This window comes from Agelaius tricolor, unplaced genomic scaffold, assembly GCF_023055355.1.
Source record: "Agelaius tricolor isolate 1412-34295 unplaced genomic scaffold, bAgeTri1.0.p SCAF_1, whole genome shotgun sequence".
Classification (NCBI taxonomy): Eukaryota; Metazoa; Chordata; class Aves; order Passeriformes; family Icteridae; genus Agelaius; species Agelaius tricolor.
In genome coordinates this window covers 72,187,225-72,200,762 of record NW_027269261.1, presented here as the reverse complement: position 1 = coordinate 72,200,762, position 13,538 = coordinate 72,187,225, and the positions used below count along the sequence as shown (strand labels likewise).

General features: G+C 41.4%; 1 protein-coding gene across 1 annotated transcript in view; it reads left to right on the top strand.

Moving 5' to 3' along the window:
- The first annotated feature begins 835 nt into the window (after positions 1 to 835).
- EVA1A (eva-1 homolog A, regulator of programmed cell death) overlaps positions 836 to 13,538 on the top strand; it is a 104,810-nt gene continuing 92,107 nt past the window's right edge. Inside the window, exon 1 of the mRNA XM_071439605.1 lies at positions 836 to 950. Coding sequence (XP_071295706.1) covers positions 836 to 950 — 115 coding nt within the window. The remainder of the gene's footprint in view (positions 951 to 13,538) is intronic.

Below are 13,538 nucleotides of genomic sequence, written 5' to 3'. Positions count from 1 at the left end.
TTTCCCGTGTCTCTCATGGCTTTTATTGTTATGCTGGTTCTAGCATTCAGTACCTTTTGAGGTCCATTTTTCATTTCCCTTCCTCCTAATTAGTGACCAAGAGCAGTTTGTATTCCATTCTCTGTAGCTGTCCTGTTCCTTTTAGCAGTGATTTGATGTTGAAGAAATGTCTCCTTGCAAGTTTCCCCCTCAGCTTGGTTCTGGCTGGACAGTGAAAGCAAACTGTCAGTCTTGCACCTTAAAGCTCAGGACTTTATCTGTGCAAATTGTTCTCACCCTAGGTAAGAAAACAGGCAAAACCACCTGGTAGAGAAAAATATATGGGAAAACAATTTTGGAACTTCCCATATTCTAAATTTCTAATATGAAAAATGTTTTACTTGCATGGAATGAATGTGATTAAAACAATATTTCTGCTTACATGGTAGATGATAATATTATAATTATTACACCTCATACTAATTTTCATTAGATTTAGAAATGTAACTTCAAAGAGCAGAGACACTGATCACCTTTGTATTCAACAGGGGTCAGAGAGGGGGATTTGAGACACCTCTTGTGGTTGTTACAAAGACGAAACATCTTTTATTCTCAGCCTTCTTTTTATGGATGTGTGATTCTTCAATGTTCTTTCAATTTATTAGAGGTGTGTTAGAGTCAGATGCACTTTCTCATGTAAACATAAAGACTTTTAAACATGGAAATCTTGTATGTACTCTCACAGTCTGCAACTGGTAAATTATTTTTAGGTGATTTCTGTTGTGAATGGACAAATATTCATGATAGGTATTGTTTTTCCCTTTTAGAGTGTCAGTCAGCTACTGCTCTGCAGCTCATGATCAAGCGCTGTCATGGGAAAAGAAGCTGCAGCATATATGCCAGCACCTATGAATTTGGAGATCCTTGTTACCCAGGCATCCAAAAGCATCTTAATGTCATCTACACCTGTGGTAAGTTACAAACTTCTCTAACTCTCACTGGGCTCTATGTTTGTTGAGCAGTGGTGTGTGGAGAATAAGAGATGCAAAAAGTTGTTGAACTTCCAGTTGGCTCATGGTGATTCATATTTGGGTGACAAGCTTTGGAAAAGCTTTGGATCACCAGAGTAGTTTAATTCTCATTGGCTTTTTGTACTCATTGGCTCTATAGAAAAAGCAAAAAATGTGGAAATTATTAACCCATTCATCTGCTTCTTCAAGGCAGGAAAATCTGGCAGTGAAGTCAATCTGCTCAGTGGACGTTTACACACTGAATGTTGGCATCCTGCAGCAAAGCTGTGGTTATCAGTAGGATCCTTATTATTTTATTCTGTATTTATTTCATTTTGTACCATAGAATCAGGTGATTACCAAACCATACTCATTCACTGTGTTAGTAGAAAATCACTCCCAAAATCCTCAGGTAAACATTGCAACAATTTTTTTTTAACGAAATACTATTATTAAACAAAAAATAAACAGTTTGCTCTCAGTTGGGAGCTTAGGTCATTACATTGAGCAGACACTCTGCTGTTACCTGACTAGTCATCTTATTTTGCAACAGAGGAAAAATTGTTCCTGTCTGAGCTCTGTAGTATAAAAAACAACATCTGTCTTCATACTGTGATGACATTTTGGTCATTTGTAGCTGACATATTTTAAAATATTTCCTTCAGGGTTTTGCTTACATAGCTGTCACTAGGATCAGCTCAGTCTCTCTCTCTCTCAGTGTTCCTTTCTGCATCCATCTGGAAGTGCAAATTTTGGTGCTGTACTGAATGTGCTGAGCAGACAGTGGCTCATGTAGTGAAAGAGAAGCTGTCTGTGCCCTAAGACAGCAAAGGGTCTGTGGGTCACTCTGTGTGTAACTGCAGCATGCTGAGTGTGACAGAAAGCATTTGAGATGCAGTCACTGTAACATGTTGTGTAGTGGCTACAGCATGGTGGCTGTGCAGCACCCTGAGGAGCAGAGACATTGATGCAGGAGTATCAGGCTCTCAGCTTGTCTGGCTGTTGTTTCATTTGGCAGGAAGTTTGGGTTTTGCTTGAAGTGATGCAGCAAGAAGTAGCAAAGCTATCCTTGCAAAGCCCTATGAGATTTCTAGTCAGGAAGGTGATGTTTTAATATCACTTTTCTCATAAAAAGGCTGGGGAGAAGCTTATCCTCATGGGGATTTGACAGAAACAAAGGTAATGTAGAAGTCAAAACAGGAGCTCCATCCCTCAAAAATCCAGGGAAAACAAACAGAGCCCCATGATGTATTTCCAAGAGGATTTCTCCTTCAAAGGCCTGCAGGGCCTTATTCTAGAATTGTGGTCCTGGTCTCAAAGTCCACTATAAAAAGCACTAATGATCTCTTAATCTGACCTTAACTCTCTAGTCCAAGCCTAACTGCATCAGGAAATGAGTCACACTTGAGAGCACAAAATGGCATGTTTTGCTTTTCTGTGAGTAAAATCTGCCTCATCCTTTGAAGGTGGCCATGGCTCCTTTTCAAAACCATGATCTCAGACATGTCTCTGAACTGGATTTTGTGATCAACAGACACATATTTCTCGCCTCAAATAGCAAAGTCCTTCAACATGTGAAAATGAAATAAACAAGAAATCAAATTCCAGTTTCATGTGCTTGTGCCAGACAGAACTAAGTCCTGGAATTCTTTTAGAAGAAATGATAAAACCAAACATTTTGGTATTCTCATGACCTAAAGAATGATACCAGTGTAGAAAACCTCCTGCTGGCTGTCTCTTTGTTTCAGGTTTCCTTAAAGCTGTACACATTATGGCTCCTGGCATAGTGCTCTCCTACTTTCATCAAAACTGTGGGAGTGAAAGGGGACAGGCTGGGATAAATGGGCATGACTGCACTTCCCTGTTGCCTGTATCTCAATACATATCCCTGTTTCCCACCTCTTGCACTTGGAAACATGTTGTCTCTTGCTGTTGTTGTCTGGAGATCTGTGAAAGATGCAGTGACCCTGGCATACTTGGGAAATGTGATGGGTGTACAAATGGGTTTCTCCAAGCACCACTTCAATGCTTTTTGCTGCTGCTTCAAGTAAGTGACCCCATTACTCTCTGAGGTCAGGCAGTGCAGTCAGTCTGCTCCTCTCTGTCACTCCCTGCCTGCCCAACTGGGGTAGAGATGTCCTGCCATGTGTCACTGGTCTTACCTGTGAGAAAAACTGCCCTGTGTCCTTGGCCAGTGCTGCTGACCTGCTGCGCTGCTTCAGAAGAGTTGGTGAGAGCAAGAACTGTGATGGAGGTGGCTGTGGGTGGGAGAGTCTTTATGCAGACATTTCCTTTGTGAGGAACTTCAGTATCTATAGGGACAGAGCAGCTGAACTTGGCTTCTGGTGCTAAAGCATGGGAAGGACTGGAAGGAGACCAATATTTCTTCTTCTGATAGCAACTAATGAAAAAAAGTCTGCTGAGTAATTTATGAGGTGACAAAAGGTAATATTAATGAAAAGCTCATGAGCTGTTAGCAGAAATCACAGCTGAGATGGACCCTGTGAGAGATTGGTAGTGTTTATGTAGACCAAGGCCTAGTGAAGAGCTGGTGAGGTGTCTTATCTCCCAGTCCTGGCAGGAGAACATCTGTAGGGTCTCTCGGCTCATCGTGTCCACTGTTCTTCTCTAGCCTGACAGAAGGACCTGGGCCCTATTCCAGATCTCCAAGAGGTAAATGGATGAGGCAGGAACTTTGCTTTCTTTAAGCCATATCCATATTTCTTGAAGGTTCATTCCTCCAGCTTCCATGTTTTATTGGACATGAAAATCCCTGCCAGACACACACAATTTTGCCAGATGAATCTGTTCTTAAATAAAGGTGCCATCTAACTTCTTGCCCAGCTGTATATTTTAAAAATATTGGTTGTAATTACTCCAGCCAGTGGGAATGGCTCAAGTCAGCAGTTCTCCATATCAAATTATATCCCTTTGCGCTGTGGGCTCAAGGTCTGTTGGCATCACCTAGCTGAGAGGGAAATGCCACCAGTTTGTGTGTATGTATGAGGTGATTGAAGCAAACAAGCACCCAGCAGCATGGTGTGATAGAGATCTCTCATGTGCATTAGGGTCCCATTAGCCCAGCCAAGGAAACAGATGAAAAAACCTCCAACATAAAAACATTCCAAACCTGAACCTTGGCAGGAGCTGAAATACAAATATTTGGCCCAAAGCCACATTTAGCTAATGAAATGGTATGGAAGGTGGGATTTTCCAGTATGTGGGTCCCATTACTGCACTAATAAATACATTAATTACTTTTTCAAAAGAAAAAGACAAGTTCATTCTGGGAAGCACATAAGGCCTGGTGAGGTTGAGCTCTGAGTGTGGCAGCTGTAATAGAGGCAAATGTAAAAATTTTAGTTCTGGCTTTTCTTTAAAATACCCTTAGAGTGGAAAAGAAAATAAAAAAGCAATTATGCAAGTGAGAAAAATAATACAATAAAGACTTACTAGAAGTCTTTCTCTCCTTGTTTCCTCTTCCCCCAAACTTCTTCCTTTGTCTCTGCATAAAACATTGTAATTTTTTGTAATAACTGTGAGTAGCTTGGTAGTGGTTTTGTACTTACTGATAAAACTTACTGTGCTCACAATCTTTTCATTTTCTTAATTGTCCAGTTATTAACTTCAAAGTCACTCTTTAATTCTCTATATCTCTTTCCTCTCTACTTTGCTAGATTAGTTTTTTTTGCCTGTGCTGAAGTCCTAACTGAGCACTGCATTAAAACCTGTGGAATTTTTTCACACACACAGTGCCACTTGGACTCAAGGAAGCCTTGAAGTGTGTGCTTTATTTTAGGACCTACGGATAATTACCATGAAAGTTAAATATTTTCTCAAATTCTTCCTTGAGTGGGGATGAGGGACCTGTCTGTGTGTAAAGTGAAACCTTATTCTGAAAGTCAAGGGAGCCATTCAGAGAGCCCACTGTCCCCACTGCCAGACCTGCCTCCCTGTGCATTCCATGCAGGCTGCAAATATAAACCCTCTGCTAAGGACCTGCTGTTCTTTAAATGCAGGCATCCATCAGAAACGGTTTGATGAGAATAAAAGAAAATAAAAGAAGGGGGATTGTGAATTTCTTTGTGTCTAGATATGCTTCAGTGGGTTGGTTATCAGTCCTGATAACTGGTGACTTTTTAGTGCTGCAGTTGGACATGTGCTGAACAAAATGGAGGAAATATGGCCTTGGATGTGTTTTTGATGTGAATATCTGTCTTACATTTAGATGTGTACGTGCCTCCTGCTTGATTCATGCTTGCCAGGAAGGGGTCATTGGGCTGAGAGCTAATGAACTGCCATGGTAACTCATAAATTGCTTGGAAAACCCTGCAGTTCTGCCACATTAATAATCCTGCCATCCTGCTTTATGAGGCAATAAGCTGAGTCCCAGGGGCCAATGCTGCACATCCCAACGAGAGAATTGTGCAGGTAAAGAACAAAGCCTGAGCACAGGAGCAGCAGCTACTGTTGCTTTGGGGTGTCTGGTGCTGCTGGGAGACCAGATGGGGTCAAGGAGAGGTGGCTGAGGTGCTCTGGGGCAATGGGGGGGGGTGCTGACCTTTGCTTTCTCTGAGTGCTTGGGAAAGCAGCCTGGCTTTCTCTAAAATGTGTTTAGAGAAATGTTCTTTCAAGCTGGACTAGAGGCAGGGTCTTTGTTGAACAAGGCAGCTCTGAGGTGGTTGCCCTCATGATGATGATGAGGAGGAAAGGAAAAAAGCTTCACAAATTCTCTCCTGTCATCTCAAAGAGACTGTGCTCTGGTCCATTAGCTCCTGTGCAGTAAATCTATCAATGCCTCAGGCTGGATGAATGTAATGGTTCCTTTTCCTCTTAAAATTTATGAATTCATGAATATAGAAAATGTATTTTTATCACTGCAAAAAGCGCTTTCTGTTGCTATAAAACTCAATTCCAAGACCTACATAAAATAGAAAAGGAGCAACTCCAGACTTCCAAGGAAAAAACAAAAGCCTTTTACACCCCTTTGAAACAGGGCAATGCAGGCAGGGTCTTGCTAGGGAAAGACACACAGAATGTGTAATGCAGACTTTCTTTCTTCCAAAGTTGAAATAAAATTTCTGTTTACAAACAAATAAACATTTTAGGCAATCTACCTCTAGGGATGTTCCACTGAATGTATAATGTCTGATAATGTTTGTTTAACTGGGTTTCTTGTATAATGCTGTGAAACAGAACTCAGAAACATGTAGATTTGAAATGCATGGCCACATAGGTTTGACCTATGAAATAAACAAAGAACAGAATAATGATATGATATAATTCCATGTGGCTACTTTCATTGTCAAGACACTGAGTTCAGATATAGTTTAGGACATCTATTCAAATCCTTTGTCATATTTTCCTAAGTTAATAGAGGTTTGTCAAGCAATTTTTGTATCAAGCCTATGCTTCTCTTCAAGCTATAGAGTATTTTTAAAAAAGCTATCCAATCTTCATGTAATGACTACAAATATTGAAATATTCATGAGGTGGGATTCATTTGACCAAGTGTAGACATATAAACCATAGAGATTTATAGTGTGTACATCACCTTCTGAGAAAAACTCCTTTTACAGATAATGTGGAGAAGCAGCTGCTTTTGAGGCACAAATCATCTCATCCTAAAGTAAGTGCCTGAAAGAGATGAACTGCGTATTTGAAGTGACAGTTCTCCTGTACTGACTGTAAATGGGGTTCCTGGTGCTTAGCTGGAGTATAGTTATCTACATGTAGAACCTCTACAATGCAGATGTCTACATCTACATCCACTCACCCCTGGAAGTGTTCAAAGCCAAGTTGGATAGGGCTTTGAGCAGCCTGCTCTGGTAGAAGATGTCCCTACCCATGGCGGGGAGGTGGGGTTGGAACTGGATGAACTTTGAGATCCTTTCCTATCCAAACCATTCAGTGATTCCATGGATTCATGACCTGGTTAGATGCTTTCAGCCACCGTGTTCTTATGCAAATGTTTTTTTGGTCAAAATTATCATTTCTACATAATAATAATACCACTGTTTTGTCCTTATTTATTGGTTTCCACTCCCACTCTTTGACAGATCTCCAACACTTAAAGATGCATCCAGGTAAGAGAGGAACATAATGTTTATTTAAGTTCTTGAGAAATTACCTCTAGCCATGAGTGTTAATGCTGAAAAAGTTCTCAAACAGCAGCTTGGTCTCTTGCACCTCAGCTCATGGTTATATCAATCTCTACATGTAGGTTTGGAGAGGGGTTTTCCTATTAACTGGTTTTGAATGGGACTGAGGTCAATTTTCTGCATTTTATCTTTTTTAATTCCCTAAATGTTTCCAGGAGTTAGGATGGGATCAATATATTTGCTGACTTCTTTGACTGGCTGATTGTTCTTTTGGACTTTTGTTCTCGAGGTCAGATTTGTTCTAAACTGTCAAGGAGTGCATCTGGTGGTATGGCAGAGGGGGCAGAGTAGATGTTCCCTGGTGATGTAACATTTGTTACCAGGTTCTGCAAACAAATGGATTTGTTGACCCTCCTCCTTCTGCATGTTTCCATCCAGGTGAAGAAAAAGAAAAGAACTTGTTTTCTTTTCAGAAACTTAGACCTCACATTCAGAATTACTCATACTTCAACAGACCCTGTTAAAAAAGCTGTGGCGTAACTAAAAACTGCACCATGATAGGTGACCAGATAGCTCAAGGCTGATGTTTTCTGACTTCTGAGGCTGTGATTTTATCACCTTTGGTGATGACTTAACAATTTTAGTGGACGCAGTTTCCTGCATCTCAGTGAAAAGCAAAGAGAAAACCCCTCAGTTAGCAAGACTCATAATCTGGATTCATGGCATGGATCTGTTGGAGTTCATGGATTACTTGAGGGTAAAGGCAAGATGCCATCTCTTTTGCTTGCCAGTGCTGAAGTGAGTGGGGCACATGTTTTACGAATGGGCTTGGAGGTACCTGCTCATAACAGGCCACAGCAGCTCTGCCATCCTGCACCAAGGAGGAACATGCTACAGGGACAAAGAGCTGTTTATGGTTAACAGTAGTGATTGCACTGGGATGTGAAACTTGACACAAACAGCCTCATTAGTTTTAAGATGAAGGTTGGTAAATCAGGTAATTGAAAACTGTCATTGTGCTGCTCCTGTTTGTCTTTTCTTGCTGCACAGCTCACTGTAGCTTGATATGAATCAACCCAGGAGAGTCCGAACACGCCTGGCCTGGCTGGCCCAGACACAGCAAGTCTTCATTACCAGGGCAGAATGAGCCTGTGTCTGATGCAGATTAGGGTAAATGAATATTCTGAGGAAGCAGAGCTCTGCATCTCAGGTGGAGGAGGAACAGGTAATGCTGTCACCTCAAGGGAAAGGCTTGAAACCCCTTTGATTCCTGCAGAGAAGAAATGGAGGCTTGGAGATAAAGATCATTGCCTTGGGAATGGGGAGGAAAGAAGATGGGTCTGGAGGAAGCAGAGAGGGACTTCAAAGGACACTTTTTATGATGATCTTAAGCAGAATGAGCTGTAAAACAAGTGCTACCTTACAATTAGGGAAGGTTTTCAAGCCTGCTGTGGTCCATCAACTCTGGGAGAGCTTCTGCTATGGAAAGAGTCCCATAAAGAGTTAGCTAAATTACTCTGCAACCCCTGAGCTCCATTGTTCATGAGGTGTGTGCACCTGAGACCTTTAATCCTTTTATCTCTGTGTTTCATATGTTTTAATTTGTTTTGTTTCATTTGGTAAGGCCTGTGGCCTAAAAGTCACAGGGGAAGACAGAAGGGAAGAAGGGTCAGTCTGTTGTAGTGAAGTGGTGATAAGAAAGAGGCAGGTGGGACTTTAGTTTTTCATTCTGGTATTATTCATATATTTTATAAATTTAGAAATTTGAGAAATGTTTTATAATGGACCTGTAGTTTCCACTGTAATAACTGTAATGCTAAACTGTAATGTAACCAAGGTTTTATGGTGGCTGACACAACTTTGAGGTTACTAAATAGATTTTCTCATGGAATGATTTCCTCTGGCATAAATATGCCCGAGTCCTTGAGGCTGAACAGCAATCTGCCATCTAGAGAGTAGATTTCAGGCCTGGGGTGGATCTGGAGGGTTCTGCCTGGCTGTCTTGAGATCTCCATGCTTGAATAGGAGGGGTGCAGTCTCAAAATGACTCATGATCCACCCATGATTTCACCCCAGAAAAGCAGTTCTACCTGAGAATGATTGTGCAAGATGACATCTGAATGTCATATGTCTAAAGGAAATCTCTCAGAAACTCTGGAGAGAGAGAAGTGGAGCAGAATTAAAGTTATATTGTTTCTGTGGTGATTTTTTTTTCCCTGTAAGCTTAACCCTGCTGTAGAGACTTTCTATTCTTTGTCATATCGATGCCTTTAATGATGCTTTAAAATTCTGACCATGAGTAAGTGGTAGATATTTATAATTTTAATACCACAGGTTATTTTTTTTTTACCTGGGAACCACATTGAATAGCCTCATAAATAGGGTTACTCTTGTGTCTCCATGACTGCTAAGACCTGTGCAGATTTCAAATATAGTAATTAACTGTAATGTTGGCAGGTATGAGACTTTTTTACTGGTGAGGAGTTTGGCAGCCAGTCTGCCAGCCCTTTTCAAGCAGGAGACTGCAAGCTGCAGCCAGAGGAATGTGTCAGCAATGAATGGCTGACCCTTGATTCAGTGATCACCCTAACTCCTCCTAATTGAGGTTAATGCCAGAAGCACTGACACCTTGATGCTCACTCATTAGTGCCTGGAGGCTAGTGGAGATTGCTGACAGCTCAGTGAAACACACATTAGATTAAATGTAAAGGGAACATTTGACACCATGACCAATTAAGATATATTTGCATTTATGTATATTTGCCTTCTCTTTTTTAAAATGTATCAAGACAATGACATTTCCTTCCACCCTTTATAGAAGGATTCATGGCCGGTGCCCTACTGCCAGCACATGCACATTTGTCTGCTGTGCACCTACCACTGCCCTGCTGGTTTCTACTGCCCTCTCTCCACTTTAATGTGAAACAAATAGGAAATCTTCTGGGATTTGGAAAATGAAAATTTGGAAAATTTGTTCCTGACCATGAAAAGAGAATTCGAAGACCAGGACAGCGAGAAGAATAAAAAATAGCAGTTTTTTGAAAGTTACCAAAGATGCAAATTCTGTAGTGGTGTCTTGGTACAATGGAGGTTTGTGTGCTGTTGCTGTAATAGAAAATCAATATAATAGGCACTCAGGGGTGTCTATAGCCCATTGATGAGAGCTACATGGGCATGGGTACATTTGAGGGATGTGGTTTACTGGTGAACTTGTCTGGGTTAATGATTGAAGTCAATCTTACAGCCTTTTCCAAGCTAAATGATTCTATGATCAAACGTGTAATTTAATTGCTGGGAAGTTCACTAATGAATGTTACCACAGCTACAAGAATCAGCAAGGATTGTTGTGCAATGTACTCAGTCCCTAAGAAGCATTTCCTGCTGTGGGTGATGTTACACAGGCAGGGCCAGCCAAACTTTGGGAGAAAGTGGTAGTCTCATTTTGGGTGTGGAGAACATTTACACAGGGGTTGTGTCATGGCAGATGAACCAAAGAACTGTCAACTCTCTTACCAATGTATATTCTGTGCAATATATATATTCAAAGTATATTCATTGTTAGATGAGTAGATACATGCTTTGTTCTCCAGGTGGAATTCTCACCATGCAGTGTTTGCTGCCCAGTCTTTGATTACATGAAAGAAAAGAAAGCAGTAGGATATGGCAAGTTAATTTCTAATTCACTGCTGTTTTGAACCTGAGGTGTGGCTCTCCATGGTCAAACCACTAGTCCTGTGTGGACTAGGCAGAGAGGAGGGTGCTGTGCCTTGTGTGAATTATGTGATTTATAACAGCTGAATGATGACCAACCTGGGTCTCTTTAGTGTTACTAAAAATAATTTCCCTTATTCTAGTTCAGGTTCTTGTTTGGGAGAGGCCAAATAATGGCAGAGTGTAGAGACTGACATTTATGAGTCTTCTCACTACCTGTGTTAAAACCCAGCCCTACATCATCCTTCAGTACTATAAGAGAACTCCAGAGAATCACTCCTTCTCCTCACTTTGGACATTTTCTTCCTTTTCTGCTTGATCTCTGAAGCCCAAGGTATGGGTATTTTATCTTCTATTTGTAGGAAAGTTTTGGAATCGGCTTTTATTGTCATGCTGTCTGGTTGTCTCTGCCCTGGTGCTTAGAGATGGGGATGCCAGTGAGGCATTTAAAGTAGACACCTCCCAGAATTTCCTTAGGTCATGTCTGTTCAGCACAGATGACTTTTTGGGGGGCATCCCACCTTAGAATGGGGAGGAGATTGCCATGGAAATTTTGTTCTTCAGGAAAGTTTCCTTAACATTCATCTGGCACTTGCATTTCCGACCTCCTTTTCAAGACCTCCATTTATTCAAAATATCCACACCCAAACAGTTAATGCCCCTTCAGAGAGACACTTCAAATACTGTTGACAGGGGCTACTTTTCATGTCCTGTTTTAGTCACTGTTTAGCTAAGCCATTCATGGTCAGCTCCTTTAATCTTCTCTCATAAATCAACCTGCCCAGCCACTCAATTGTCTTTTTGTTGTTTTTTTCCACAATTACCTGTATCTTTTAACAAACACTGAGCAGGCTTATGATTATTTTCTCCCTGGGGGCCAGCAGAGACTTACAATCTCTTTGCCATATATTAGCCATGACTTGTGTTTCAGCATTGGGCAGCAGCAGCACCATTACCTGGGAAGAAAAGCTGACTCTCTGCAGTTTCAGTCCCAAGTATCCTGCTGCTCAGTATTTCACTTATTATTTCTTGTTTAGGTGAAATGAGCCAAAAAATGCAGGAGTTTCTGAATGTCAGAGGAGGGAAGCATTTCTGCATGGGGAGGACAGGATCTTGAGGAGCAGTATCAGGATCCTTTGCTGGCTGGTTGTGTTTCCAGCTTTACTGACACACAGGCCTGGGGTCTTAAGGATGACTGATACTGCATAATATAAACAAGGAAGCAAATCCTACTAGATCCCTTCCACAGATATTTTACTAAATTCCTTACCCTTGAGCCCACCCTGGGCCATCTCTTATCTTTGAAAGCCATCTCACAGCTGCCTGCAAAGACTCTGAAGCTGGTTAATCCCAGCAGATGGACCTTGGCGTCTGTGCCTGGAGGGGAAGGAGCAAGGGTGGGAGGGCAGAGTCTTGGAGGTCTCTTTGTTAATGGGTGTCACTCCATTTTGGTTCAAGCCAAAGCCTCAGGGAGAGGCAGAAAACTGGTATGCAGCTTCATTTGGAGTCCAACAAACCTGCTTTGGGTCAAAAGTTGCCCCAGCCTGGATAAGCTCATAGCTTGCAGGGACCCAGGAGTGTGTACCAAGGACCAACCTGTAAATGAGGATTGCACTATTTAGTCCCGGATCATATGTATTTGCTTCAAACTTTGATGAAATTCTCAAAGTATTTTCTTTAGAAGAAAAAAAACCCCCACTTCTTGGAATGGACAAGAAATGCCTTTTTTAACAGGGTCCATGAAAAATTAGAAAGAAAATAACAGGTTACAAAAGGGCAACCCTCTACTACATCTCTTCCCCAGGCATGGTAGCCAGCATGGCCCAGTGGAGGGGTGCTGGCCTAAGGGCAAGAGGTTTTCTGCTTAACCCTGATCAATCATCAGCTCCTTGGGCAGTCACTGTGCTTCCTCCTGCCTGGTGTGGTTACACCCTGGGGCTGTTTGCTCAGCATCTGGCAGAGAGAGCAGCAGCCTCCCCACCTCCCTGGTGTTTTGGTTTATGCATCGAGTGCAGACATGATCACACAGATGTGAGGAGTCTCGGCTTTCAGTGCCTACAGTTGCTGGTGAACTTTATTGACATGAAGCTTCAGAATGATTGGGTGTTAAGCTCCTGCCTCACATGTCCATTGCTGTCACGATCATTCACTCAGTCATGAATTCAATGACAGTCTCACATTTATCTCACTTTTTTATTATTGTTTCTTATTGTTATTGTTTCTTTTGTTATTGTTTCTTATTGTTATTTTTATTACTATGAGAAAGAACCAATAAATTCTCTTCCTCTTTACGTTTTCCCCAGTGAAAAAAATCACTAGGGATATAACTCAGGATTACATACTAACACACGTTTTTTAACATGCTACATAGTGATCAAAGGGTCTGACTTCTGCTGTGTGAAAGCTGTATCTGATTCCCATAAGGAGGAAAGGCAAATTTTCTCCTCTGTGCTATTAGAGATGATCAAAACCTTCTGCAGATGCTTTGAGTATCAATGAAGAATGAAGTATAGGATGTTGGTGCAATGCTGTGGCCATCTTTTGGGAGGATTGAACCACCCAGAAAATTGGAGTTGGAGCACATGTAAAGTAAATTTTCTGTCAGATATTTCTTAGCTTGTTACAGTACTAACAAACAAATGGATTTACTTTCCTTCCTCACCTCATAATTCTTTGTCCTTTAAGTTGTGCTGAATTAGATATGAGGGTTCCTCTGACAGTACAGAAAATTAAATGG